Below are 25,415 nucleotides of genomic sequence, written 5' to 3'. Positions count from 1 at the left end.
ATGTGCTTGATCTTTTTTTTCCCCCCAATCAAAATGTGATTTTTTTTTTTTTTTTTTACTTAATTTTTTTTAATTATCATTATTTGAAAACTAATTAAAATCTTAAGTAGTGTTAATATGGAGTTTATTAGTCTATGCATTGAGTAAGCTGACTAGAGAGACTGTCCTTTTTTGTGCTGAAGCTTTTTGTACCAATTTGGTTTTACTTAATAAATTGATCTTAAAACATTTTTATATTTAATTTAATTTTTTTTTCTAAGCATTCACCATTATGACAATTTCATATTTACATAACATTTACATTTGTACATTTATTCATTTAGCTGATGCTTTTATCCAAAGTGACTTACAAAATGAGAAAGATAAAATTATACAGTAGTCTATCACATAAACATATTGAATAAAGTATTGGTAAAGTTAAAATAAACATTTATAAAGAAGGTCAAACACATAGAATAAGTAACACTGGGTAGTCCTAGACTAAGAATATATATAAAAAACAAAAAAAACTCACTCCTTAAGGGCAGTTTTCATAGAAACAAGCATTTTCCTGGAGCAATCTTCCATTAAACCAGCAAAGCATAACTTCACAATTTACAATAAAGTCCATTAACATAAATTAATGCATTAGGTATCAACTAACAAATAAATGCTGTTCTTTTGAACTTTCTACAGAAGTTTCAACATTGCTAATAATAAGAAATATTTCTTGCGCACCAAATCAGCATATTAGAATGATTTCTAAAAATGATTTGTAATGTTCGAGACTGGAGTATGGCTACTAAAAATTCAGCTTTACCATCAGTGGAATAAATTACATTGAACCCAAACATTTGAAGTGTGGTGTGTAAATTAACATTTGCCTAGATTAATTGTTGTTCATTCATTATACCTAATGCATTAATGTTAAAATGAACCTTAGTGTTACCGTATAAACCTATCTAGGAAACATTTTAGAAAAAACATCCCTCAGTTACATCTCTGGTTATTCCTTATACGCCAGTTATTCCCAATACTCAATAGGTTTGCCATGCTGGGCTTGAAGAAGATCTGCCCCGTGGATAATACGGCGAATTACAGCAGCAGATGAGATCAATAAGTGTCCAGCAGCATGGAGTAGAGTGGACATGACTCTGAGGGCCTCCCTGAAAGACAACAAAAGTGTAGGATACAATTCAGTGGCTTGAAAAAGGCTATTTTGTACAAATAAACTGTAAAACAAACCATAACAATGCTTAGAGTTCCCATCTGTAGTCTGTTTACCTCAGGAATTTCTTTGGCCCCAAGCATTGAAAATCTGCACTGACAGAGTAGAGCCCTTGGAATGTGGCTTTCACATTTAGTGAGCCGAATACGTCTTTGGGGTGCGTACGGTAAAGATCAAAGGTGATTTGAGCAATGTCTTTTCCTGTCCTTGGTTTACTCTCACCTGGGTTGTTTCCACCCCTTTGACGTAGCTAGGAGGGATAGATGAAGTTAAGATAAGGAACTGAACAATACAGATGACACAATATTCATAAGTGAATGAATCATTAAGAAAGTAATATTTCACTGAGATTTTAGCTTCTTGATGAGATAAGTATACATGTGACGCATATTACCACCCTTCTAATGTTGACGAAGTCAATCAGATAAGTGGTGAAACAGCTAAAAGCAACTAATAATTTTAGATGAACAAAAATACATACAGGATGAGGTTTCCAGGTCTCTCCGGGTGTCAGGGCCATGAAAACAGTGTTGTCCGGCAGAGCTAAGAGGAACTCTTCTGAGTCAACCTCTGTCCCATCCTCTTCACACACCAAAGTCAGCACAGTAGATATAAAGAGAGCCTGGGCTGCCTGAGGTAAGAATCACAGTATAAAATGCCCCACAATGTTCAAATGTACAACACTGTTTATGATAAATGACTGGTCATTAGGATGTCTAGAAAACTGGTTGAGCTTTAACACAGGGTAGGGGCGCTACACACAGATAAAACCACTGCAAGCCCCAAGAGGTGAGATTATTTAGCAATGTATCTACATTTAAAAGACCCTTCAAGTGGCAAAATTTCCAGATGAACAATGTTTCATTTCCTACCTTCTCTATGAGCTCCTCTAGAGTTCCAGCAGTGACTCCTTTTTTGACCTCTCTGTTCCAGGAACACACTCTGAATGGACGCTGAGGGGGCGACCATACCCGCCGAGACACTGACCTGAGAGAAAGAGCGATGGGGAATGAGGGGGAGGCAAAATGGGAAAGAAAAATAGAATAACAGTACAAAAAATGGTTGTTTTGTCAAGAGTCAGTGTAGAAAAGGAACTCCACTTAAAGGAACAGTTAGCACGATGATGCTCAAATTCTTGATTATTTACACACCCTCATGTTGTATGCCTCATTTGTGAAAAAATATTTTATCATTGAATCATCCAGTTCACAAAGTTTGTCTGAATAATTTGCTGACAAATCAGACTGATCTGATTGTCTAGTTCGACTAACTTACTGATCTGATCACAGCTCACTAAAAGCAAAGATTTATCACTAAAAGATCATTGGATTATTACTTACACAAAGCTATACAATATCTTTTATAATACTTTGGTGTTTTTGTGTCCCTTTTGAAGTTTGAAAACAACAGTAGGCCTAGGCTACCCATTTATTTTAGAACTGCATGGATAAGAGCGACCAGTATGGTTTTTCAAAACCCTTGTTTTATGTTCCATGTTAGAAAGAGTTAAATGGAGGTTAATAATGACAAAATAATGACAAAAATTTCATTTTTCCTAGAATAATCAATGACTGCTTTAAAAGTGGGACAAGCACAGACATTACAGCATATGGCTGTAATCAGACTCTGTCTTATCTAAAGAGCTGTTAATGGAGTGAAACAAATGTATTGTGAGAGACCAACAGTTAAAGTCCAATGTTAAAGCTAAGGACAAACACTGATAAAACCATTTAAACTAAATATGTCAGTATGTATTATATATATATATATATATATATATATATATATATATATATCTATTAACTAATAACTTTGATCAAATGTTTACATGTACATTTGGCAGCTTCTTACTCAAAGCATACTTCTAAAGATTAATAGATATTGTAAATAACAGTATTAAATAGCAATAAATTAATGTTACTGAACTTACTTGAACAGGGAGGCTGTTGTTTCCATTATGATCTGCGGTTGAGGTCTTTTGCCTGTCACCTAAGTGTCAGTTGTTTACAGTCTTTTCTGACTCTGTTTGACCGTTCAAAGTAAACTGATGATACTGAGTCACAGCTGGTGGAGAATATCATTTTGACAATAAGGTGTTGTGATGCTAGCCAAGTGGACTTTGACTTTGCAGGATGATTTAGCCTGATAGCTTGTGTCATTGGGCAAGGTCTCATCTCTGATTGTATACTACAATCAGAGCCCAGCTTTGAATGATGTAATAAACAGGGAGACTGGATAGTGTTGAAACCATTGCTTTAATGTGTCTGTGCATCCTATTTTTTTCCTTACAAAACAACAACAAATTAAGGTTGAAATTACAGATAGATAGATAGATAGATTTTATTTATTAGTTTAAATTATTCTGGAATGCGTTGGAAGGATCTACTTAATTTTCATCTGGATTCTACAGTACTTGAAATCGGAAGACTTTTATTTTGAAACTCTAAACAACTTCCTCAACTAAACGTCATATCAAAAAGCAAAGAAACAAGGGTATAACTTTATTTTAAAACAAATGAAGTACGGCATGTTTTCAAGATCAGTAGTAGCTTTTAAATAAAAGACAGCTGCTTACAAACTTTTGTGCCCACTAAGTTAAAAAAAACTAAAAACTTTCGTCTTTGTACTTCACACCGGAAACTGTATTTCGTCATTTTGGCGCGAGGAGTGTATTCCTACCGCGACCATCATTACATCCTTATGAATCATCAGTTGTTCTTATAAATGTAGATCAAAGGACAGAAAGCTTCAGTGTTATTCAATTGAATGTTGTTGATGACTCCTCGTTTGAGGTGTGTAAGAGATTTAGTTTTTAAGTTTAGGAATCAAGTAAGCCATTTCCAAAACCCCATTGTTGTTTATTTTCGGGATGGACAGGACAATGAAAGCAGCGACTAACACTATGAATGAAGGTGGGTCTGCGCAGTGTAGCTTGTAATAAACTAATATTAAAACGAGAGTTATCGGATCGGTTTCATTGTGGTGCATATGCTGTCTTTAGATGTGAGGGATTTTCTGTGCAGATTTATTCCAGATGAGGTTTTGCTCTCGCTCTCTCTGTATACACACATACATGTGTGTGTGTGTGTGTGTATATATATATATATATATATATATATATTAATTTGATGATAATGAATAATAATAATGAATTTCAGTACAGTTATAAACGTTTCAGATCTTTTTCTTTTTTCCCCCCAACAGATGCACCTCTACCCCTGTCAGCTCTGCAGCTCATCGCTCCACCTTTACGCCTGATGTCCGCAGCCATGTGGAAGGTGATGCTGCAGAGGGATGCAGTGCATTATGGGAAACTTGAGGAGACCATAACATCACTCTGTGAGACTGTACCTGGGCTGCTCCATTACAGACATCAGGCCAGGCTGACAATGGGTTTGCGGGCACTGGTGAGATTGCTGAAAAGTACTATGTCACACATAAAAAAATTGAACCAACCAACAGCAGTCTTTTTTTCATGCTGCCATATTTTAAGTATCCTTTGGTCATATATTGAAATTTTATTGCTCTTTTCTAAGATTTTTAAACTTTTTTTATAGTCTGTAAATAGTAAAGACATTTCTTTGCTTTTTATCCGGCTAACCTAAGATGATCTTGGAAGAGCTTCGTCAGTCAGATCCTCCTGATGCTCAGCTTATCCTCCAGGCGCTGCACAAGCTGCAAGATTCCTCCATTCCCATCGGAAAGGTGAGTTTGGCCCTAACGCTGGTGCAGAATCTTATTTGTCTCATCATGTTTGGTTCTAGTTTCTTTAGAAGTTAAGTGTTCTTGCATATAATTTCACAAGAGTTACATACACCATCAAGGACCGTACCTTCTTTTATCCTCAGAGGAAGGATCAAAAGGTGGAAGAAGCTAAACGCAACTTCCAGACCCTAGTGAACTCTCTCCTGAAGAATGCAGCAGCCAGAAAACAGTTCTTCAAGGTAAAAAAACTTCACGTACATCTCCCACCTGATATATTTTCATGAGAGTGGTTTAAAACTTTATTTAATTTATAGACTTTTATATTTACTTTCTAATAAATATCTCAGATATGAAGGCAATGACAGAAGGCACTTCTAAATTATCTGACTGTCACTGTTTGGTTAAATTTGGTAAATGCCTAAAAATCTTCAAATAAAGCAAACTTTTATTCATGTCCACTGACATGGTTTTATCTTTGACTTCAGAAGGAATTCCATCTTCACTATGGAGGAAACTATGTGGCCAGTCTAGAAAAGCTATTGTGGGAGTTTCTAATTCGACTGGATAAACTATTACCTGTTCCAGATCTTGCTCAGGTATAATTCATAATACAGTTCAGAACAAAACACTTTTTAGTTAAGAATATCAGCTATATTTTCCATTGCTGTAAGAATTTTTATTTTTTTGTTTGTTTTTGTAATTTAAGCTTCTGTTCATGTCATGAAAACAACCGTTGGTGCTGTCATGGCATATAATAAAGGAGAAAAAAGTACATGTGAATAATAATAATATTTTTTTTTTTCTGAAAATTGTACATTTTAACCCTTTATTGTTGGTACAATTGTCTAAAATATTTAGGAAGAAGGAAACAATTTATTGCGCACTGCCTGAATATTAAAACAATGTTATATGTGAACTTCTTTTAAACATTTTGTAATTATTTTTGTATCATGTAATTAATGTTCAATAAAAAAGATTTTCAAGTGTCAGTTCCAAGTATGGTCCTTTACACACGACATTTGCTTATAAATTGCCAACGTAAAAAAAGGGAATTGCCTGATTAAAGTATTTAGGTGTGCACTTGCTGACTAGTGCCCTGCTTGGTCAAATGCTGATTGCAAGCGTTAATGCTGCCATTTGGGATAGGACCACTGTTTTGTTTATGCTCAATGCTTACCATTTTGTATTGTGATGTATTATTCAGACAGTCTCGTGGCTCAGTGGTGCCCCTGCTGTTCTGGAGGAGTGTGCGCGCTCTGTATCGCAGCCCCAGCTCCTCAGGACTCTGCTGCAGCATGAAAGATGCCTCGGGCACCTCGGCTCAGGTAAGTCTGGGAGATGAAAGGATCAAGTAATTGCTGGAAGCACAAGACTGAATTCTTTCCTTCTATACCTCTAAGCATCTGTCTTGTCATCCTCTGTTTTCTTTACTTTGCTTTGTTTCAGCATCTCTTCTGTCATCTACTGGTGACGCGATCCTCTCTTCCCTTTCCCTCCCTCTTTCGGGTAGAGTGCTGCAGACCATCCAATCAGAATCCACTCGCTTATCCAACACAGTCACAAATCCCACCCCGTCAACACCCAGAACCACTCGCAGATCAGCGAGGGAAACCCAGTCACAGGTCACACCTGTGATCGGGTGCATTTCCAATGACATTCTCCAAAAAAACAATGAGAAGGTTGCAAGTTCAGGACAAGAAGTCGAAACCGCTTCTGAGTTATCCAGAAATACCAGAAGCAAACAAAGATCATCTTCTAATAAGGAGATTTTGGAGAAGGATCTAGAAAAAGAGTATTTTGTGGGGAATATGTTGGTTACAGTGATCAGTCAGTCATCTGGCAGTGAAGTAGAAGAAGAGGAGGAGGGCAGCAAAGAAGAAATAAACAGTAGGAAGGGGAGTAGTGAGAGGGCAATCAAACTACCCAAAAAGACTGAAATTAAGAACCGAAATGGAAAAAGAGAGCAAGATGATACTAGAAAATGTTCCACTAGGAGAAGCTCTGAGGACATCGAGTCACAGCAAGAGGCAGAAATGAGTGCTCTCCTCATTTCCTGCATGAAGCGCCAGCTGAGAGTTGTCATTCCCAGATTAAACGACAACGATCTTCCTGTCTGTCCGAATCATTTATCTTCTGAGGAGAAGGAAAACACAAAGTCTCCATGCCAGCCTTCTTCAAAAGACAGCGTGGGAAACAGTGACTCTGTAATGCGCAAGAGGAAATTTACTGATTTGAGTTCAACGCCAACGCCAGAGAAACACATGACTTTATCAGTCAATAGACCGTAAGAACATGCCTGAAAATGATTTTAATATTATAATTAATTTTGAAATCATTATTATAATTATTTTTTTGTTAAGCTTCATTCTTATCTGAATTTCTTGTTCCTCAAGAACTTCTACTTGCTCTCCAAGTATTCCCCTTGTTCTGCATCTTCCAGTCTGTAGACCAGGTAAGTTTAAAAATAAAATTATTTATTTATTTTTTTTGGCTTTAATATGCCAGAGGTATAACTTTTGTTTTTTCGTTTATTTTAGATACTCCGACTCCCTCAGTTAATTCATCAGATGATATCATTGGCGATTCTGATGATGAGAGAGCAGACAGTGTCAAGAGAAAGGTTTGTAACTGCATCTACATGATTCAGACAACCAAACAAAAGTGTTACGCTATGTAGAACCAGCGACTAGAGTGGAGATTCAATCTAATTCAGCCTATAGAGCTTCTCAAGAGCGTATTTGCACAGTATTTACAGCAGGTTCTCGTGGCCACATACACACTAGCTAAATATAGTTGGTACTTTTCTTGTGTTCTGTAATCACAGAGTACTTTGGTAGTTATGCTTAAATCCATGTAGTGTTGTTCAGGACCAAACTGAGCAAGTAGTTATTAGTGCAGTGACTTCGCTCTCACTGAAAGCGAGTCTGCAATGTGTGTCTCTGTTCTCCAGGAGTGGTGTTAGCAAATCACAGAGATGGAGGTACGTGGCTTTCTTTTTACAAATCTGTCTCTACACCTTAGGTGCTTTCACCAGCCCTGCGGTAGATTACAGAGAGATGTTTACGTATTATAAATGTCTCCAGTCACTAATATAACTTTATAACCAAACTAATATCACAGCTACACAAGTACACAAACATTGTGTTTACGCACCACAAAATTTAGGGGATTCACTTATGCATGTTAATGCGCTTTAAATTTTGCTGTGTGTATGTGGCCCTATATAGTGTTTAAAACAAATCATGTATGTTCTATTAGAACAGCATTATCCATTTTGCATAAAATAGACATTGCACAAGGTTACTGCATTAATTGATTGCTTAACAATTTGTAAGTGATCATTTACCAAAAAGGCCTTTAAGATGTGTATTGTCCAAATTCTTGATTCTAGGGTTAGGTTTAATACAGTATGTGCCTGAACTGTGGTTGTTTCAATCTGACTTTTTCTTGAAATTTCCTGTCAGGTATTCAGTCAGCAGTATTGCAAAACAAAGAATGGTACGTATGTGCCCACACTGCGGGAGTTCTGGAATCCTGTGTTTTGTTCCACCTTGTCTCCTGGAAGCAGACATTGATGCACTTTTGGAACGTCATTCTTGCTTAAAGACTTTGATGCTGCAGTGTTTGCTGTTATAGATAATACATGTATTAGTCATAAGTCTTAGATTTTATTAAAAAAAAACAAGCTCCTTGTCAGGTAGTACATTTGCAACCAAGGAAACCTACCTGCTTTTAGGAAGTGCGCATTAATAATTATGATCACTTATTTTCATTTTATTTATCTGTATCATGTGGTATTATGTTGTTTTGTTTTTGTAATATTTAAATAAAGAATTGTGTTTACTGCTATATGTATTTGCTCTTTTTGAGGGAAATTTATAATTCTGAATAAGGTGTCCTCCATCAGAGAAAACATGAAAATATCAGGAAAAGGCATAACATCTTAAGTCATGTAAGTTTCCACTTCTATTTCCTTTTTAAGATGAGCTAAAATTAGTGTAAACATTCTATCTTTAAAATCTAAAAATAATAATTCACTGGTTGAAAGATGTGGGGAAACTATACATCCAAAAAATTAAATGAATGTGATAAAATCGGCAAAAAATCATTTTATTACAATTAAACATTTGTAAATGTGTTATGAATGTTAACACAACAGCTGTTACAACTGTGTTGGGTCACTGAATTAGAAGGTTTCTATCTGATGTACAAGTACATGATTACTGTTACTGCCTCCATGCCGCTCCTCTTACAGTCTACAGTTCATGCCTCCAGTTACAGTGATGGTCTCTCCGGTGATGTATGAGGCTTCGTCTGAGCACAGGAAGGCAATCACACCACCTATATCCTCTGGCTGTCCGAGTCTAAGAGATCAAGACATTACATAAGAATCAGGTTTCCTGCACCAGAAAGCAACAAATGAAAGCTTATGAAAAGGAAGGAATAGCTTGTGGACAATTATTGCAATGCTACCTTACAGGTAATGGGATTTTGTTTTTACATTAATAACTTGAAATCATACACCTTTAGCTATTTAAAAAAAAAAAACAGTGGTGCATAATAAATGTCATTTTTTGTGATGCATAATGCTAGTGGCACAATTCAGTTTCCTACTCATGCTATTGCAATTCCAGGTATGATTATTCAAGCTCCATGGTACTAGTTTAGTTTAAAAACAATTTCATTCATTGTCTTGACAGCAATTGTACAAACCTTTTTATGCTAGTCTGTTTCAAGAACTCTTCTAGCACACCCTCATTTTCCCACAGCTACAAAAGAACAGAAGCAAAGGGTTATGCAGGTAAACCTCGTATAGATTATAATTGATGTTATAAATTAAAATTAGACAAAGACAAGTTTCCAAGAAGGTCTGAAAATGAAATGTGTTGGAAATACTTACAGCAGCGCTAAAACGTGTCTTGATGATGCCAGGGGCGACACAGTTGATCCGGATGTTACTGTGGCCGAGATCAGGAGCGAGCGCTCGAGTTAAACCCAGCAGGGCCGTCTTACTCACACTATAGGGGCCCAGACCCTAGGAGTCAAAGAGTGACAGCAAGGTGACATCTCAACTAGTGCTGAATGAAAAACAGCTGATAAAGTTAAACCCAATTAAAGAAACCACTTTAGTGCTATCAGTTCTTTTTGACAAGGTGTGTTGCATGATTAAACTTTACATAAGAGCAAGTAAACACCATACTTGCATTGGCTGGTACCCTGCGACTGAAGACACAATCACAACTGACCCACCCCTGAAAATGAAAAGGTACTTAGTTAGGCTCAGATATGAAGTTTATTAAAAATATATATATATATATATATATATATATATATATATATATATATATATATATATATATATATATATATATATATATATATATAATACCCCCTTTGACTTGTCTCTCACCCTCTTTTCTCCATGTGAGGCACAACCAGTTTGGTTAGAAGGAAAGAAGCCGTCACATTCACGCCAAGTATCTGTAAAGTAAATAGAATAGACATACAGCGAATGTCAGTGCCCCATAGAAAAAAATTCATTAAGGCTAGTAACTTTGTCATACTTTGTTCCAGACTTCCTCTGTGGATTCTAATATGCTCCCAAAAAACGGGTTCACCGCTGCATTAGACACCAGTATGTCCACACCGCCACACTGCTCAATTGTCTGCAACAACAAAGTAAATAACAGCATTTTACATCAGTTCTTCACAAAATATATTATACATTAGCAAGTTTGCACAAACTTTTGGGTTCCTCGTAACATTTGCGTATATTCCTCAGTATGATTCGCAAAATGTTTACTAAATATTGACTAAAAAGAGCGATAAAGAAACTCCTCACCGTCTTAATGAGCTTGTCTCGATCTTCTGCTTTCCCCACATTGCATGTGGTGCCTATTACTTTTATATCTTTGCTGCGCAAGAATGACACAGCCTTGTCAACGTTGGCCTGACGTCGACTGCTCACGACAACATGTGCTCCCCTCTGACCCAAAGCCTCCGCAGCTGCGAGCCCAATCCTGAGAAGATCGGTGAGTACAAGGGTCTGTCAGCATGTTATGCAAGTATTTAGGATGCATGTTTACATTCATTTATATTTACATATGTTTTAGTAGTGTTAGAGACTGTGTGTTTTGTGCTGTGACAGCTACACACCCTTTTGTTTCAAAGATATGGAACTAAAGAACAGCTGGACAAGAGTGTAAATAAAGCATCATACCCATCTGTGGATGCAGTTACTATAGCAACTTTTCCAGACAAACTCTGTGGTATGTGATGGGACATCATTCTTCTGCCAGCAACAGGATTTGACCAAAGGCACCTGGTTACAGCCTTCAACATTGCCTTGAGAAAAACAGAAAGAGATTCTGCGTAATTTCTACAGCACCATGTAGGAAAGTGGGTTAAAGGTCATCTTGGGTACACAGTTACAGGTACACAGAGTAGTTTCCAGTTAATTTCTTGACAAGCAGTTGAAGTGAAAAATTGTTTCTGTGAGGTACTTCAGAAACCATCAAATTATCCTGCTTAAAGTTAATGTTACTTAAACATAGCTAACGTTATCTGCACAACAACGCATTCATTATTGAGGTGAGTCAGGAGCGAATCGTGTTATTTTAAATCTTGATAAATTGTTAATAATATAATTGTAAAGTATAGCATAAGAAGAAGAAATACAGCTTTACCTACGAGCTGAGAAGGTCTGCTGTTCTGGTGGCACTTTTTCCAAGTAATAAAGATCAACGTCTCTCGTTTGTCATTACCGTAGAAATATTATAAGATAGTAGATTGTGTTTTATGGGTCTCAGAAAGGGCGGTGATAAACGGTCCGGAAGTTGTCTCTTATTGGACTAGAAAGAAACTTATGAGTAAGACTTATCCTATTGCAATTCATTCTTGATTTTATGTGCAATGCGATGGATACAAATGTTTCTATGGTGTTATTAATCAGGTGTAAACTATTGCACAAAGCGCCAAGAAGGAAGTAGACTAGAGAGTAGATTCGATTTCTGCGTGCTGCCTGTAACTTTTTAAAGCGCTGGTCAGAACTGACCAATCACAGATCAGTGTGATTACCGGATGATTGACTGGATATTTTTATATATGATTTTTATATAGATTTATGGGCTATATTTTTATTTTTATTTTTATGTCGGGTATTAAGAGTTGGAATTAACTGATTAAATGTTTTACATTTTAGTGTACAAACGTACCCAAAAAATGTGAATGCGGGTCAGTGGAGGAATCAGCTCTTATCCATCTGAGCCCTCACGCGCCCTCTGGAGGAAGATCCTGGTCACAAGGAATATGAATTAATTCATTAGTTAAAATGAATAACCACTCATTCTTAAAAACCCACCTAATATATTAGTAAAGCATTTTATTTCAAGTAAACTTTGAAATATTGTAGATTGCATAGGATTTATACAATCACAGCTTTTACTGTTAAAAGTGTGTGCACGTGTGCTGGTTTTGCGCTTGTACCTGTCCTCTACAGTTCTTCATTTTATTATTGCAGTGGTGCTTTTAGTAAAAATAGAATATGGTTGGAGCTGAACAGAAAAGTGCAGTCTTTCTTGATCAGTTGCACTTTGTGAGGTCAACAAATATTTAAACAGCACTATCAGATACCTTGGCAGCGACCCTGTCCTTTTGTTCTGTGACAAAGCTTTGTGTTTGTTCAGTGCAGTTCCTGTTGTTAATTCCTGTTGTTCAAGGTATGTTACACTTGTTTTCACAGTATAAATTGTAAATCTAATAAGAAGCATAAAGAAACTTAGTTAATCGGATACCACTCGGATAAAATGACATTTATTATGCTAAACATGTTCAGTCTAGATAATCTAACTGCCATTAATTGGCTTTTTATGGACATTTTTTCTTTAGACACAAAAAACTGAAGTGCATTCTTATTTAACTACCGCTGATGTCTTTGTTTTGTCTAGCTAATGTTTTTGAACAGTAGAACCCAGCATATTGTTGAATTAGAGCATGTATATTAACGCACAGCCACTGAAGGTAAAGTCATTATAATAGGCTTTTACACAGAACAACAGAAATGTGACTTAAACAGTGCAATCTACTCTTCACAAAGGCTTTTCTTCCTCATGGTTAGTAAAAACTTGTATGTATTTTATCATACTATTCCTTTAGTGATGTTATTTTATTTGAAAGTAATTGAATACCAGCTTATGCACACTGAAAAAAATGATACTACATTTTTTTTAAGGTAAGTGGTTGCAAACAATTTATTTTAGCTACATTTAAATAAACAAATTTAGCTGAAAGTTAGTCAACAAAATTTGTTTATTTAAATGTAACTAAAATAAATTGATTGCAACCACTTACCTTAATTTAATTTATTTATTTTTTTTTTTTTTTGTAAATTCAATTAATCATTTTATTTGCATTTGCACTTTTGTTTTAGCCTTTGCTCCGGTCTGACAGAAACATCCTAAGAAATTTACAAGAGGAAATTCCTAGTCTGTGTAGTTAGTAAGACACTTCTTTAATGTGAGTTTGGTCAGAAGTTTACATTAGAAGCAGCTGTAACCAGAAGCAGCACTTGCCAATGTTTGTTAGATAGATAGACAGATAGATAGACAGACAGATAGATAGAAGTCCTCCACTAGAGGGCGTGATGCACTGTAGGAATCGTGCTGTGTTGGGCACAATGAGGGGGAGCGACCATATGCGCTCAACTGTAATTCAAAACCAAGAAGGCCAGGGTAGGGCGAAGCCTGGCGGAGCGAGACGTGTATCCCCAAAGAAAGAAAAGAAAAACAACAGCCGTGCATTGCAGTCTTTTGAGAAGATATGATTTGCGACGTTTGACTCTACTTCTGTATTTCCAGATGATTTTTCTAGACATGTGAACGGTAAGACGAGCATTGCTTATTTAGTTAACATTTTACACTGGCAGATCGCCGCTTGTTTGCGTCTTTGTGACTGAATTAAAATGCATCTCGTTTTTTAAAAGAACGTTAATTATATGCCTAATGCCTTTGGCACTGGTTTATCCGGATAATTCGGGATTTTCTTGTTTTCTTTAATTTATTTCTTCGTTTATTTAGTCCTCTGTTTGTCTCATTGGGGTTCTACTGCATAAAAGAAACCTTGAGATGTCTTGGATGGAAAACGAAACGTGGCTTAGGACTGTGATTTTTCTTTTTTCTTTTTCTTTTTTTTTTTGTTTCTGTTGCAGCCTAGTGCAGTTGAATTTACCAAAATTACTTGAAATATGCTAGATAAACAGGATTATCATTTGCAATCTTTTTAATTATATATATATAGTGTGTGTGTGTGTGTGTGTGTATATATATATATATGTTATCTTGTGGACTCCTGTCTCAAAAGGCCAGTGTCCTAGCCTTTAGTAGGCGGTTGTGCCACATCTGCTTAAGTGAGTTTTTCATTCCTTTAAACTGAAAAAATAAAATAATTCTTTATAAACAAACATTAATGAACATATAAAGAAAACGTCTCCACCTATGTTAACTCATTATTACTAAGTTATGATATCATATAGCCCCTTAATCCTCTGTCCAATCAGGGTGGGCAAATTTAAATACCGCATTACAGCTGTACTTAAAAGTTAACAGCCAAATTCCCGTGAAATAAGATCTTTTTTTGTCTGAACTCCACTGGTGGAGCCCCACAGCTGGTCTGACTAGTTTAACTGCTGCAGCTGACTGAAAGTGAACTCTGTGTATTACTAACACACTACTATACAATTAAGATTGATCTGAAATGCGTTTATTTTGATCCTCCAGGTTCAATATGTGCGGCAACTGTCAGATGTGATGAAAATCACAGACTGCGAAGGACGACAATCATGGTTTTGAGGAACTGATCTTCCTGGATCATCGTATTTACCACCACTGCAGAGTTCAGGTTAATGGAAAACCAGATCTGCAAAACATGCAGATGAGTCGCACCGTGCACATGTGAACGGGATACAGTTTCTATGGCGAGCCCATGTGGAATTAACACATCCAAAAACTGTGGAGAACCAGCTTCAATCATGTCCCTATCGGTAAGTGTGTGCAAGTCACCACTGTAAAACACTCTCTGCTGTCCAGTCCTTAATATTCATATCCACTTCTAGTATGGAGGAGGGGGAACTGGGGCTCAGCTTGCCTCAGAGCACCACATCCCCTGGGGGGAATGAGAGAATGAGAGGGAAATTTAGAGGTATAAAAGGGGTTGACAAAAGGACCTAAAACTGGGGGACAGATGTTGAGCCCCTCCCCCACAAGTCTTCCTCATTATCATCAACTCAGCGCCTCTTTCCCTTAATCACTAATTCTCTCTCTCCCATAATCACAGACCTCTGCCCTTACTTATGCATTCTCTCTATCAATATTGATTTACCCATGAAGGCAGAAGTGTGGTGTTCTGAATACAAAAGACCTTGAGGCAACCCATTACATTCGTAACGTCACTCTAACTGTACGGCTCATAAGCGCTGCCCTTTTCAGAGGCATTTAAATGAGCAGTTCTTCTGTAGGCTTTATGTATGCCAAGAATTTAGGTCAGCAATTAAATTGCTATGTACTGACCATCTTTTAAGCTTCTTAATCTAAGCCATATTTGTGTGGTTTTTTTTAAATGATTGAACTATGAGACTTTTTTTGGTGTTGACCATGGCCTTCATTGCCCTTATGTTGTCATGATGATGTGCTAGTACTGTTTAAGTAAATGGGAAAACAAATTGATTTGGTTACACAGGTTGATGAACCTGGTTGAAGTGGCCTGGTTAGATCCTCTACGTTGTTTCCTTTTTTGACTTCCCTTACTAACACAATGCAGTTCAAACGTTGCAGAAGTAGAGTCAGCTGAAGGCTCAAATAAATTGACTTTAACTGAGTACATTGAATTTAAACAACAATTGAATTAGGTGCTAGCAGTCTAGTGAAATCTAGCATTTCTCCTTCACTATTGCTGTCCTTCTCCATTCCCATTGAAGGACTAAAGTCTTTCTTCTGTCTGTCTTCCTTTTTTATTTATGCAGGCATTTATTATGTTTTGCTGCCTTTGTTGTATTTGCATTTACATTCATGCATTTAACAGACACTTTAATCCAAAGCAAATTACAATAGAAGAACATGAGCAATTCATCACAGAGCCAGCTTTATTCATAGAGTACTGTGCTAGGTTTATTAGAAAGATAGACTAAAAAAATAAGCTAGTCCAGAGTTGATTTATGTCTTTGTAGGTTTTATTTAAAGCTTTGTTTTGTTTCTTCTCCTCCTGATAAGTTGTTTTTTTACTGTCTTGTAGACGGTGCTTGCAAAGGCACTTTTTGACAATGCCGCTGAAAGCCCAGAGGAGTTAGCGTTTCGCAAAGGTGACATCCTGATGGTTCTGGACCAGGAGCAGGACGGCGGACCAGGGTGGTGGCTTTGCTCACTGCATGGCCGTCAAGGCATTGCCCCCGCCAACCGATTACGCCTCCTCCAAACTGCTCAGACTCCGGCTACGATTGCAGGTACAGATCCCAGACGGGCTCCTAGTGTGGACTCGGTCCATCTATCGACTAGCCAGCAGGGCAGGGTAAATGGACTGAGCACTGAAGATCCAGATGGGGTGTATCTCTCACCACCCAGCTTAGCTGAAGGGGTGTACCAGAGCCCTGGGGCTGCTCCTGCCCCAGCCAGGTCTGAAGAGCTACGTCACTCTGACGGAGGAAGGCCACGATCACATTCTAGTTCCGGAACCAGGCCTCGTCCGGACTGGGGGGATGTGGGTGTGGCAGCACGACCCCGCTCACCCTCACTTAGAGGACGGGGTGGCGAGCCAGGGACCCTCTACCAGACTCCCACCTCGCCTGTGCCAATGGCAGCACAACACAGATCACAAGGTGCACTGGCATCCGATTCATTGTACCTGACTCCAAGTGCTGTTCCCAGGTCTGCAGCTGAAACAGCAGGGGAGGCTAGGTATTTAAGTCCACGGGATGCAGGGGCCGGTAATTCTGATGGATGCTACTTGGTGCCTAGACCAGCTGTCGCTGCGTTGACCAGTGAGAATTTATATCAAACTCCTACAAGTGGTGCCCCAGTGCCAGGACAGTGTGTATCCGGAATGGCTTCAAGACTTACGGATGGGATTGCACCCAAAAGCAGCCCATCTTCTTCTATTAGTCCTTCTCAGAGTAAGACTGGTCAGGATGTCCCAGGGATGTATCAAACCCCAACCCCACCTGGAGGTGCCATATGCAGGACCCCTCAATCTGACCGCAAACACCCCGCTGGAACTGCAGGAGTGTCTGGAGCCTCAACACCAGGCCAGAATCTTAAGCAGACACCTCCCTCGGCTCGAGGATCCCAAAAGGGTACTACTTCAACTCCTCCGGTTGGTCGAGGAAAACTGGCCCAGGGTGGCCTGAGAGAATCACCTCTACTCGCCAGGGCGGGAAAGTCTGGAGTATCAGGGTCCCCAAATTTTGGTCGCAAACTGCCTCCTCCAGCACCTCCTGTTAGAAGTGTGACCAGGAAGGATTTACCTCAGTCTAACTCGGTTCCTATCACCAACCCTGTTCTCCAGGCCAACCCTGTACCCCCGCAGACAAACATGCTGGAGGAAGAGAGACAGGGAAGTAAAAATGCACACATGCAAGCGGACGAGATGAAGAAGAACAGTGAAACAGTGACCAAGAGGGAGAGTACAAGTTCTCAGGATGAGAAACTCAGTGAGGAGGTGAGATAAATGAGAACTTGATTGGAAAAAAGAAATGGGTTGTAGTTGTACAGAAGACGAAGGTGTTTTCTTTGAAGAAATAGTGGAGATTATGCAATGTTTAGTGTTTATCCCCGTGTTCTTCAGGTATATGATACACCTCCCACAAATAGGTGGCAGCATCCAATTCCTGCAGTGCCTTCTGAGGAGGATGAAGGGATCTATAACACCCCTCGTGCTGTACCTCTACACACAGACCAGGCCTCAGAGGTAAGAAATTAAACACAAAAGGAAATGCTAGGCAGAATGTTGATCTTGCTCCTGTCCGTACAATAAAAGTAAATGAGGACAGAGGTTGTCTAGCTGCAAAAATCAGGCAAAAAGCACCATAGAAGTATCCATACAGTGTCTTTTGAAGTCATATGATAGATCTCTGTGGGGAACAGACCAGAACTTGTCACATTTGCTGAAAAATCATGCCCCCTTCCATAGCTCTTATGTCTCTTTGGACTGCCACCTGTACCAATGGCCATTAGCGTGATTGGTATCAAATGCTAATGCTATGTATCTTCACTACGGTTTAAAAGTTTGGAGTCTCTTATGTTAAGCAAGGCGACATTTATTTGAAGGAAAAAAATCAGTCAAAACATTAATGTTGTGAAATGTTATTACAATTTTAATTAGTTGTTTTCTAGTTTAATATATTTTAAAATAAAAAATTTTCCTGTGATGCAAAGCTGAATTTTCAGCAGCCAGTCTTCATTGGCACATGATCCTTCAGAGATCATATTAATATGCTTTTTTTGATGCAAATTCTTATTTTCTCTTTTCATGGTTCAGAATTCTTTGAGTAGAAGGTTCAAAAGAATGTGTATTTGAAATTCATTTGCTAAAAATCGACTTTTAAACATCAGAGGTTTTGCACATTTACATACAATCTCCACATTTTCACATAATTTCTCCTTTGTTTTTCCTCTTGTTGTTTTTCTTGTTCTCGGTTTCTCATTCTCTCACTCCTCTCCTATTCCTTTGCTTTTAAACCACACCTTTTTTTCTGCTATGAGCTAATCCCATGTAACACTTTTCTCTTGTTCACACAAGTCACAGCAGTCTGTCGGGTTGGGCAGATCAGCCAGACCCATGTGGCTCTATTCAGCCCTCCACCCACAATCTTTCTCTCCCCTTTCCCTCTCCCATTTTTCTTATTAATCCTCACTGAATCCTTAGCAATGGATTTTTGTGCTTGTGCAGAGAATCAACTGTAAATAAATGTAGAGGATATATAATCATGTTTTATAAGGGATTTTTGCTCTTAATCCATATATAATAATAATATTATTATTATTATTAATCAGCGTCAAAGTGGAACCTGTCACATGGCAAATTAGTCTTACTCCAAGGTTATCAAACTGTGTGCTATTAGAGAACACATAGTTAAGGCTGGAATACACTACACAACGTTTGCCTGCTTTTTTGTCCTGATTTGCACTAGTTGCTGAAAGTAAGAGCCAGTCTACAGATTCTGGGCAGGCAGAGTTGACAGATCTCACCAAAAATCGTGTAGTGTATGAAGAGCACAGACTTTTTAGCTTCAGACCACGATTCCATCCAGTTGAAGGATATCAAGCTTGTTTAATATTTTGAACTGATCATGAAACACGTTGATTTCATTTGTCATGCATCTCCTAGCAGCAAGACAGTTTATGAATGAGTTCGGTATTGCTTGAAAGTCTAGTAGTGTGTGATCCTCAGTTGTTTAGTGTATGATGCCCAATTTTCAGTCTTAAATTGAACAGTAGCCGAGACTCCCACAAAACAGTCATAGAAAAGCATGATTCATGCTTTATGGCACAATTTGCACAGTTGAATGGTGTTTGGGTTCCAAAATCTTTTGTAACTCTTTATAAATTAGTAAACAGTGAGTAACTCTTTCATATCTTTCAGATTTATGATGTTCCCACTCTGGCCCTGAATTCCTCCTCTGACCATCAACAGCAAACCTACAATATTCCGGGAGCAGCTGCTGTGGCTGGAGATGCAGAGGACGAGGATGTGTACAGTGTTCCCAGTCTTCCTGGTTTACCTTTGGAGGGAACTGAAATGCCGGTATTAACTGCAGAAACTGCAGGAAACGGACGTACCTATTCGATTTCCAGTCCTAGAAAGCAAGACTTAACCTCCGAAGATGTGTCAGAACCTGATGGAGGCATCTACGACATGCCTGCCCTCACTCTGGAAATCCCAACACGCCGTTTATCTGTGTCAAGCACCGGGTCCGGGGACATCCAGTGGAAAGCGTCTCTTTCTGCTCTAGTCCAGTCCGCTCTGACCTCTGCCTCTGTCGCCACCACCCCATCCCGAGACCTCGCCTCAGTATTGGCTGAGATCCTTTCTGTCTGGAAGACTGGGCATGTTGGTGATATTCCTCCAGTTCTCCAGCAGGCTTGGTCCCGTCTCTCAGACCTCCTTCCTGCCCTTTCGGTGTGCGGTACTTCCCCCCCAGCTGACGGTCTGCTCACGATTGTCCGCTGTGCCCTTGAAGACTCTGTCTCCCTTTTACAGAGTCAAGCACGACCTCGTTTACCTTCCCAGGAGTCTCTGTCCCGGAGACCTCTACCTGCTTTGCCGGTGGCAGAGGTCAAACCTATCGCAGCGGACATGGGATCACGGAAGGGCAGCTGGATCCAGGAACGACCGCTGCCTCCTCCGCCACCCGCTGCCTTCCCTTTGCCGCCGGCACTAGTTTCTTTAGCCCCTACTGTGGGAAGAATGGAGGATGAGGAACAGGGGAATGAGTACGCAGGAATCGGCCTAACTCCTACACCACTGCCATCATATCCTGTAGGTGATAGTGTGGGATACGTCAAACTGCAGGTTAGACACCTGTTTTATAGAGAGACTGTGGAGTATGCGTGGATAATGCCGTAAACTAGAGCATACAAACATAAAAAGAGTAAATGTTCATTACACTCTGATGTTATTGTGTCAGTTTTTATTCAAGTATGAACACAAGTGTTCATCAGGCAGAAGGTTGAAGCATTGTACTTATCAAACTAAAACATAAGTCAACAAAATATCTTTCATGCCAACTTGATGATTTATCTTTCTGTCTTGTTCATTCAGTCAGACATTTACTTCTCTTTTCACGGTCTGTTCATGTTTTGGTGCCTGTATTCGTCTTTGTTGAAACTTTTCTGTGGTCTGCAGTTCTCTTTTTGTGGACATTTAGATTTTTTTGTTGCTCTGTTTTAGGGGAAGCCAGAGCCTCCACCAGACGCCCATACAGAGCACAGTTCTTCACAGCTTATCACCACAACTGATAATAAAGTAAGTCTTTTAAACACTAGAAAGCCAGTGTAGAAATATAGTAACACTTAAATAGTACCTTATTCAGACACCGTTGCTGACTGATTTGGATCAAACTTTGCAATCTCCTCAACACACTACCCATTTACAAGTTTGGTTTAAAAAAAAAAAAAAAAACTTTTATTCAGCGAGGATACACTATATTAATAAAATGTTACAGTAAATATTTACGTTGTTACAAATAAATTACATTTCAAGTAAGGTCTGTTCTTTTGAACTTTCTATTCATCAAAGGATCCAGAAATACATTTCTCAGTTTCCACAAAAAATAAAAAGAAGCACAGCTGTTTTTAACATTGATAATAATAAGAAATGTTACTAGAGCACTAGATCAGCATATTAGAATGATTTCTGAAGGGTCATGTGGCACTAAAGACTGGTGTAATGGCTGCTGAAAACATTTTAAAAATTTGGTCGTAAACTTTGGGACATAAATGCATGCATTTTTGATCTGTACTCACAATTTTTTCTTAACATGTTCAGTGATATAAAAATGGCAATATTTGAAGGGGGAAAAAAAACTATAAACCTGTGTAAATACAAGACATATTTTCTAAATTTAGCTGGAATTCAACTCTCAACAGAGCTCATTCATTAAGTTGAACTACTCCAAATGACAAACGTAGCGTAATGAAACTTTATAGTGTTATTTAAGTATAACATACTGAAATGCCAGATTTGCAGCTATGCTGTAGGCCTCTAATTATGCAATTTGAGGTATTTTCAAGGAGGTTAGGGTCTGTGTCATTTGCGTGCTTATATGAACAATCTCATTCTCTGTTTCTCTCCAGCTGAGTCCATCACCCCCAGTCTCTCTGTCTCTGGAGGATTCAGAGCTACTGTCTTTCTACTCCTCCCAAAGTCTCTCTCATCTTTCTTGCCTGGCCGATGCCATCGATTCTCTGTTCACAAGTGTCCAAGGGAACCAACCACCCCGAGTCTTCGTTTCCAGGGGGAAAAGTCTCATTGTAACTGCACACAAACTTGTCTTTATTGGGGACACACTTGCACGGCTACTCAGCTCTTCAGACCTCAGAGCAAAGGTTAGAACATGTTATCTGTTATCGAGAGTTTTTGTTCAAGTGTTATTGTACAAATTCTTGATTACCTGTGAATGTACTCAATGATTCACACCACAACAAATCAAATCGTGAATCACAGTTGATAACCCAAGGGCAATAGTCAACGTGAACAGTCTGGGAAGTGAACAAGCTTTTGGTAAACATGTTGACGTGTCAGTGATGCTATAAGCAGGTGACATTATTTAAACGCATTCACACAAACACTGTTTGTCTCCTCAGGTCACCACCTCCAGTGGACGCCTCTGCCAAGCTCTGAAGGCTGTTGTTGTGGCAACTAAGGGTGCAGCCCAGAATTATCCTTCAGTCCCTGCTACACAAGAAATGGTGGACAGAGTAGCTGATCTATCCCAGCATGCAGCTGGTTTCTCTGGGCTTTTGCAGCGATTAGCTGAGATATCTTGATGTAATTTGTGGGCGGTTTAACCTTTGTTTTCACAGTGGAATGCCTTATTATTTTTTTTTGGAGGATGCATCTAAAGCGTGTCACTGCTTGTATTAGTTCAACAGTGATAAAATGATCAAACAGTTGGTGAGTATATGTTGGAGTGTATCTGCTTGCCTATTTTGATTTTGACACTTTAGGCTGGTCTTTCTTTTCTTTTTTGTGGTGCTAAGCACACTTAAACGTTTAATAACTTATTGATGGATGTTTTGTTTGAAGATGTTTGCAACCTCAGGCATATTTTAATAGCTTTATTTTGTCCCCTTAACCATATTGACATCGATGAGGTAAAAGTGATCTTCTATATTTAAGGGTGCTCTTGTAAACTGGTCTAATTATTCAGTTTGTTTGTAAATGTGAAGTGGCCTTGGTGTAATAGAGATTGAAGTGACTAATTTGACAGCCCGGGAGGTTTCATTTGTGCTGCACATGTAACCAAAACAGATAAAGCTAACCTAGTTTCAAATATTAAACAAGAAGGAATGCATAATTATTTAAACACACATGAAGAAAATGGTACTTTTTGAATGAGTGATTCAACAATTTATTGAATTTTGGGAGAGCATTTCCCACAATGCTGATTCAGATATAAACCTGTCTGTCAGGTCTACTCAGCGTCTTTCTTCACACTCTTTGTTTCACTCATTTATTTTTTTTCTTCCCGTAATTCTCACACTCCCACAGTCGGTTTGTTCACATGCTCACAGGCAGCTTAATGGTGAAGCAGTTTGGGCAACAACTCTTGCACAATAAATATCATACAGGGTTTTTGTTTTTAAACAGGCTATGCAGCATTTCTGAAAACAGCAATATATATCTAGTAGCTTCCATAGTGGCAGTCGAAATGCTGGTGCTTACGGTATCTTGTACTCAAACAGGCTTGGTTCTAATCAGACTGAGCTTTGTGTAGGTTACCCATTGAACAGTGCTTAACACAGGTTGAAACATGCACCTGTTTCCCTCCTGTCTTGAAAAATCATGTCGGTGTCATAAATGTACCATCATGTTTACTAGACGCCCTCATAGTCTGTATCTCAGAGCCCATTCCTCCATCTGTTAATTCCTCCATCTGCTCTCTTTTTCTGGCTCCTTCCCCCGTCTTTGTCTGTAAATACCCACATCTCCTCTTTTTATATACAGGATTCACATGTTGGCCACCGGTACAATGCTATCAGTGTTATTCTTGCTGTTCGACTTTGGTTCGGTTTGACTGGTTCATTACGTCTTTACACTTACTGGCTCTTGCAAATTAATAATTCAGCCATAAAAAATGTCATAGTTTAAATCTCAAGTAGCCTTCCCTTTATTACTGCCTTTTTGAAAAAGTGACCTTTTTAGTTTTTACCTATTTTGTCAGTCCTATCACAGTGGATTATAAAGTGGTTAAAAAGTGCTGAAAAGTCCAATTAAGTGAATTGAATTCTGAGCTGATGTAGATGGTTTCCTCTGGTGTTGGTGTGTTAGTTGACTCAAAGTGCCATCTGGTGGACTTTATCAGTATTACTACCAAAAATACTTGGATAAGTAAAAAAAAAAGAAGAAAAAAGAACACCTCAACAGGTACTTCAGAGTATACTTCTGGTAGATAGACAAGCATCATATTTTATGCTTTTGAATGAGCTGTCATGTCCCTCTGTAAAAAATAACTGTATATATATAAACATTTTAATTATACAATAGTCCTCAAGCAAGCGTTCCTCTCAAAAGGCTCACTTATCTTAAGTTCTTAAATTAAGTGCTTATAGTAATGCTTAGATTTGATGGCCCTATATAGTTATATTTATTTGATTTTGTTAATCAAATGTCTGCATGGCTTTAAGTTGCTCATTAAAGAAATATATGCACACATAACCAGGGATGTTTCATGCGACTTTGCATTAATAATTCAAAGTTTGCTTTAAGAATGTGATTTTCCTTTTCATTTGGTACCAGAATGTATTTTTGACATGCATATTTTGTGCTTCTTTACAGTATGTTGATGTTCATTTTGACATTTTGTTTGTAAGACACACTCCACAGGTACTTTGCATTTAGGGAGTCTTTGGTACTTGTCAAATGTTGAGATTCTTCAAAATACATTTTTTGTTACTGAACAAAGTTGTGGTTATTTCAGTTGTTTTGTCCTGTGTTGTATTTTTCTTGTTTAAAATGTGACCGTGGTCCACAAAACCAGCCTTAAGGGTCAATTTTTTTTTTTTTTTTAATTGAGATTTATACATAATCCAAAAACTGAATAGGATAGGACAATATTTGGCCGAGATACAACTATTTTAATATCTGGAAACTGAGGGTGCAAAAAAATCTAAATATTGATTTAATAAGTTTTGATATATTTATGGTAGGAAATGTACAAAATATCTTCATGGAATATGATCTTCAGGTAACATCCTAATTATTTTGGGCATAAAAGAAAAATCAATCATTTTGACCCTTACAATGTATTGTTGGCTATTGCTACAAATATACATGTGGTAGCTATGGTTTTATGCTTTACGTTAGTGTGTTTCAGTGATAATCAGTCGTTGCTGGTCTAGCTAGTAGCTATTCCAACAGTTGAGGTTTAGCTGGTTTCCAAGCCTAACCAGGGGCCTGTTTCATAAAGCAACTTTACCAAATAAGCCAGGTTTCAGTTAGTCTGACCTAGTGTCTGTTGATTTGGTTCAAAATAAGTCGGACTGAAATAAGCCTGGCTTATTTGGTAAACGTGTTTTATGAAACAGGCTCCTGGTGAAAAGTACTGAAACCCCATTTAAACCAGAAAATAGACCAGCGGACCATTTTAGGATGGTTTTAGAAACTGAATTAAGCCATGCGCTTCTTGTTGTGTTATGAAGGACACAGGGGTCATAACATCAAATAACTACTACAGTGCAATTTTAAACTGTTGCTGTAACTTAAATAACCTGGATGCAGACCGCAAATCGCAAGGAGC

General features: G+C 38.3%; 4 protein-coding genes across 8 annotated transcripts; 2 read left to right on the top strand and 2 right to left on the bottom strand.

The window, feature by feature from the left end:
• Positions 1 to 39: 39 nt before the first annotated feature.
• cideb (cell death inducing DFFA like effector b) lies at positions 40 to 3,361 on the bottom strand. The gene is made up of 5 exons (XM_058782445.1): positions 3,138 to 3,361; positions 2,080 to 2,194; positions 1,689 to 1,838; positions 1,264 to 1,457; positions 40 to 1,145 (listed from the first exon to the last, which is right to left on the bottom strand). Exons 1-5 carry the CDS (start codon positions 3,161 to 3,163, stop codon positions 1,004 to 1,006), a joined length of 627 nt encoding a protein of 208 aa, XP_058638428.1. The 5' UTR covers positions 3,164 to 3,361; the 3' UTR covers positions 40 to 1,003.
• Positions 3,362 to 3,743: 382 nt separating this feature from the next.
• On the top strand, positions 3,744 to 8,759 carry tinf2 (TERF1 (TRF1)-interacting nuclear factor 2). Of its 3 annotated transcripts, XM_058782418.1 has the most exons (11): positions 3,746 to 4,119; positions 4,412 to 4,614; positions 4,814 to 4,912; positions 5,056 to 5,151; positions 5,398 to 5,508; positions 6,117 to 6,237; positions 6,359 to 7,196; positions 7,306 to 7,364; positions 7,450 to 7,532; positions 7,863 to 7,892; positions 8,377 to 8,759. In XM_058782418.1, the coding sequence occupies exons 1-10, from the start codon at positions 4,077 to 4,079 to the stop codon at positions 7,872 to 7,874; spliced, it is 1,665 nt and encodes a 554-aa protein (XP_058638401.1). In that variant the 5' UTR covers positions 3,746 to 4,076; the 3' UTR covers positions 7,875 to 7,892; positions 8,377 to 8,759. The 3 variants fall into 3 exon arrangements, with proteins under 3 accessions (XP_058638400.1, XP_058638401.1, XP_058638399.1); XM_058782417.1 differs by lacking the exon at positions 7,863 to 7,892 and having other exon boundaries at positions 3,744 to 4,119; positions 5,401 to 5,508; XM_058782416.1 differs by lacking the exon at positions 7,863 to 7,892 and having other exon boundaries at positions 3,747 to 4,119.
• A 247-nt stretch (positions 8,760 to 9,006) lies between these two features.
• dhrs4 (dehydrogenase/reductase (SDR family) member 4) lies at positions 9,007 to 11,753 on the bottom strand. The gene is made up of 9 exons (XM_058782444.1): positions 11,599 to 11,753; positions 11,133 to 11,257; positions 10,755 to 10,932; positions 10,477 to 10,578; positions 10,323 to 10,393; positions 10,113 to 10,164; positions 9,813 to 9,947; positions 9,626 to 9,681; positions 9,007 to 9,276 (listed from the first exon to the last, which is right to left on the bottom strand). Exons 2-9 carry the CDS (start codon positions 11,252 to 11,254, stop codon positions 9,162 to 9,164), a joined length of 831 nt encoding a protein of 276 aa, XP_058638427.1. The 5' UTR covers positions 11,255 to 11,257; positions 11,599 to 11,753; the 3' UTR covers positions 9,007 to 9,161.
• Positions 11,302 to 24,580, top strand: efs (embryonal Fyn-associated substrate). Of its 3 annotated transcripts, none has more exons than XM_058782402.1 (8): positions 11,302 to 11,503; positions 14,686 to 14,948; positions 16,196 to 17,614; positions 17,741 to 17,863; positions 19,538 to 20,467; positions 20,846 to 20,920; positions 21,751 to 22,002; positions 22,261 to 24,580. In XM_058782402.1, exons 2-8 carry the CDS (start codon positions 14,880 to 14,882, stop codon positions 22,441 to 22,443), a joined length of 3,051 nt encoding a protein of 1,016 aa, XP_058638385.1. In that variant the 5' UTR covers positions 11,302 to 11,503; positions 14,686 to 14,879; the 3' UTR covers positions 22,444 to 24,580. The 3 variants fall into 3 exon arrangements, with proteins under 3 accessions (XP_058638385.1, XP_058638386.1, XP_058638384.1); XM_058782403.1 differs by lacking the exon at positions 11,302 to 11,503 and adding an exon at positions 13,486 to 13,791 and having other exon boundaries at positions 19,538 to 20,434; XM_058782401.1 differs by lacking the exon at positions 11,302 to 11,503 and adding an exon at positions 13,490 to 13,791.
• The last annotated feature ends 835 nt before the right edge of the window (positions 24,581 to 25,415 follow it).

This window comes from Onychostoma macrolepis, chromosome 07 (genome assembly GCF_012432095.1).
Source record: "Onychostoma macrolepis isolate SWU-2019 chromosome 07, ASM1243209v1, whole genome shotgun sequence".
In the NCBI taxonomy this organism is placed as follows: Eukaryota; Metazoa; Chordata; class Actinopteri; order Cypriniformes; family Cyprinidae; genus Onychostoma; species Onychostoma macrolepis.
The sequence above is the reverse complement of the archived record's forward strand: the minus strand, read 5'-3'. Positions and strand labels throughout refer to the sequence as shown.

What these genes read in the sequence shown, in the direction of transcription:
- efs (XM_058782402.1), top strand. Translation starts at nt 14,880, where the DNA reads ATGGCGAGCCCATGTGGAATTAACACATCCAAAAACTGTGGAGAACCA. An exon ending in TGGGATACGTCAAACTGCAG is followed by an intron (nt 20,468 to 20,845) that starts GTTAGACACCTG and finishes GCTCTGTTTTAG; the next exon opens with GGGAAGCCAGAGCCTCCACC. An exon ending in CTTCAGACCTCAGAGCAAAG is followed by an intron (nt 22,003 to 22,260) that starts GTTAGAACATGT and finishes TTGTCTCCTCAG; the next exon opens with GTCACCACCTCCAGTGGACG.
- dhrs4 (XM_058782444.1), bottom strand. Translation starts at nt 11,254, where the DNA reads ATGTTGAAGGCTGTAACCAGGTGCCTTTGGTCAAATCCTGTTGCTGGC. An exon ending in CCTCACATGGAGAAAAGAGG is followed by an intron (nt 10,165 to 10,322) that starts GTGAGAGACAAG and finishes TTTCATTTTCAG; the next exon opens with GGGTGGGTCAGTTGTGATTG. An exon ending in AAACAGACTAGCATAAAAAG is followed by an intron (nt 9,277 to 9,625) that starts GTTTGTACAATT and finishes TTGATCTCTTAG; the next exon opens with ACTCGGACAGCCAGAGGATA.
- tinf2 (XM_058782416.1), top strand. Translation starts at nt 4,077, where the DNA reads ATGGACAGGACAATGAAAGCAGCGACTAACACTATGAATGAAG. An exon ending in ACTTTATCAGTCAATAGACC is followed by an intron (nt 7,197 to 7,305) that starts GTAAGAACATGC and finishes TTGTTCCTCAAG; the next exon opens with AACTTCTACTTGCTCTCCAA. An exon ending in CAGACAGTGTCAAGAGAAAG is followed by an intron (nt 7,533 to 8,376) that starts GTTTGTAACTGC and finishes ATTTCCTGTCAG; the next exon opens with GTATTCAGTCAGCAGTATTG.
- cideb (XM_058782445.1), bottom strand. Translation starts at nt 3,163, where the DNA reads ATGGAAACAACAGCCTCCCTGTTCAA. An exon ending in TAGAGGAGCTCATAGAGAAG is followed by an intron (nt 1,839 to 2,079) that starts GTAGGAAATGAA and finishes TTCTTACCTCAG; the next exon opens with GCAGCCCAGGCTCTCTTTAT. An exon ending in GGGCCAAAGAAATTCCTGAG is followed by an intron (nt 1,146 to 1,263) that starts GTAAACAGACTA and finishes GTTGTCTTTCAG; the next exon opens with GGAGGCCCTCAGAGTCATGT.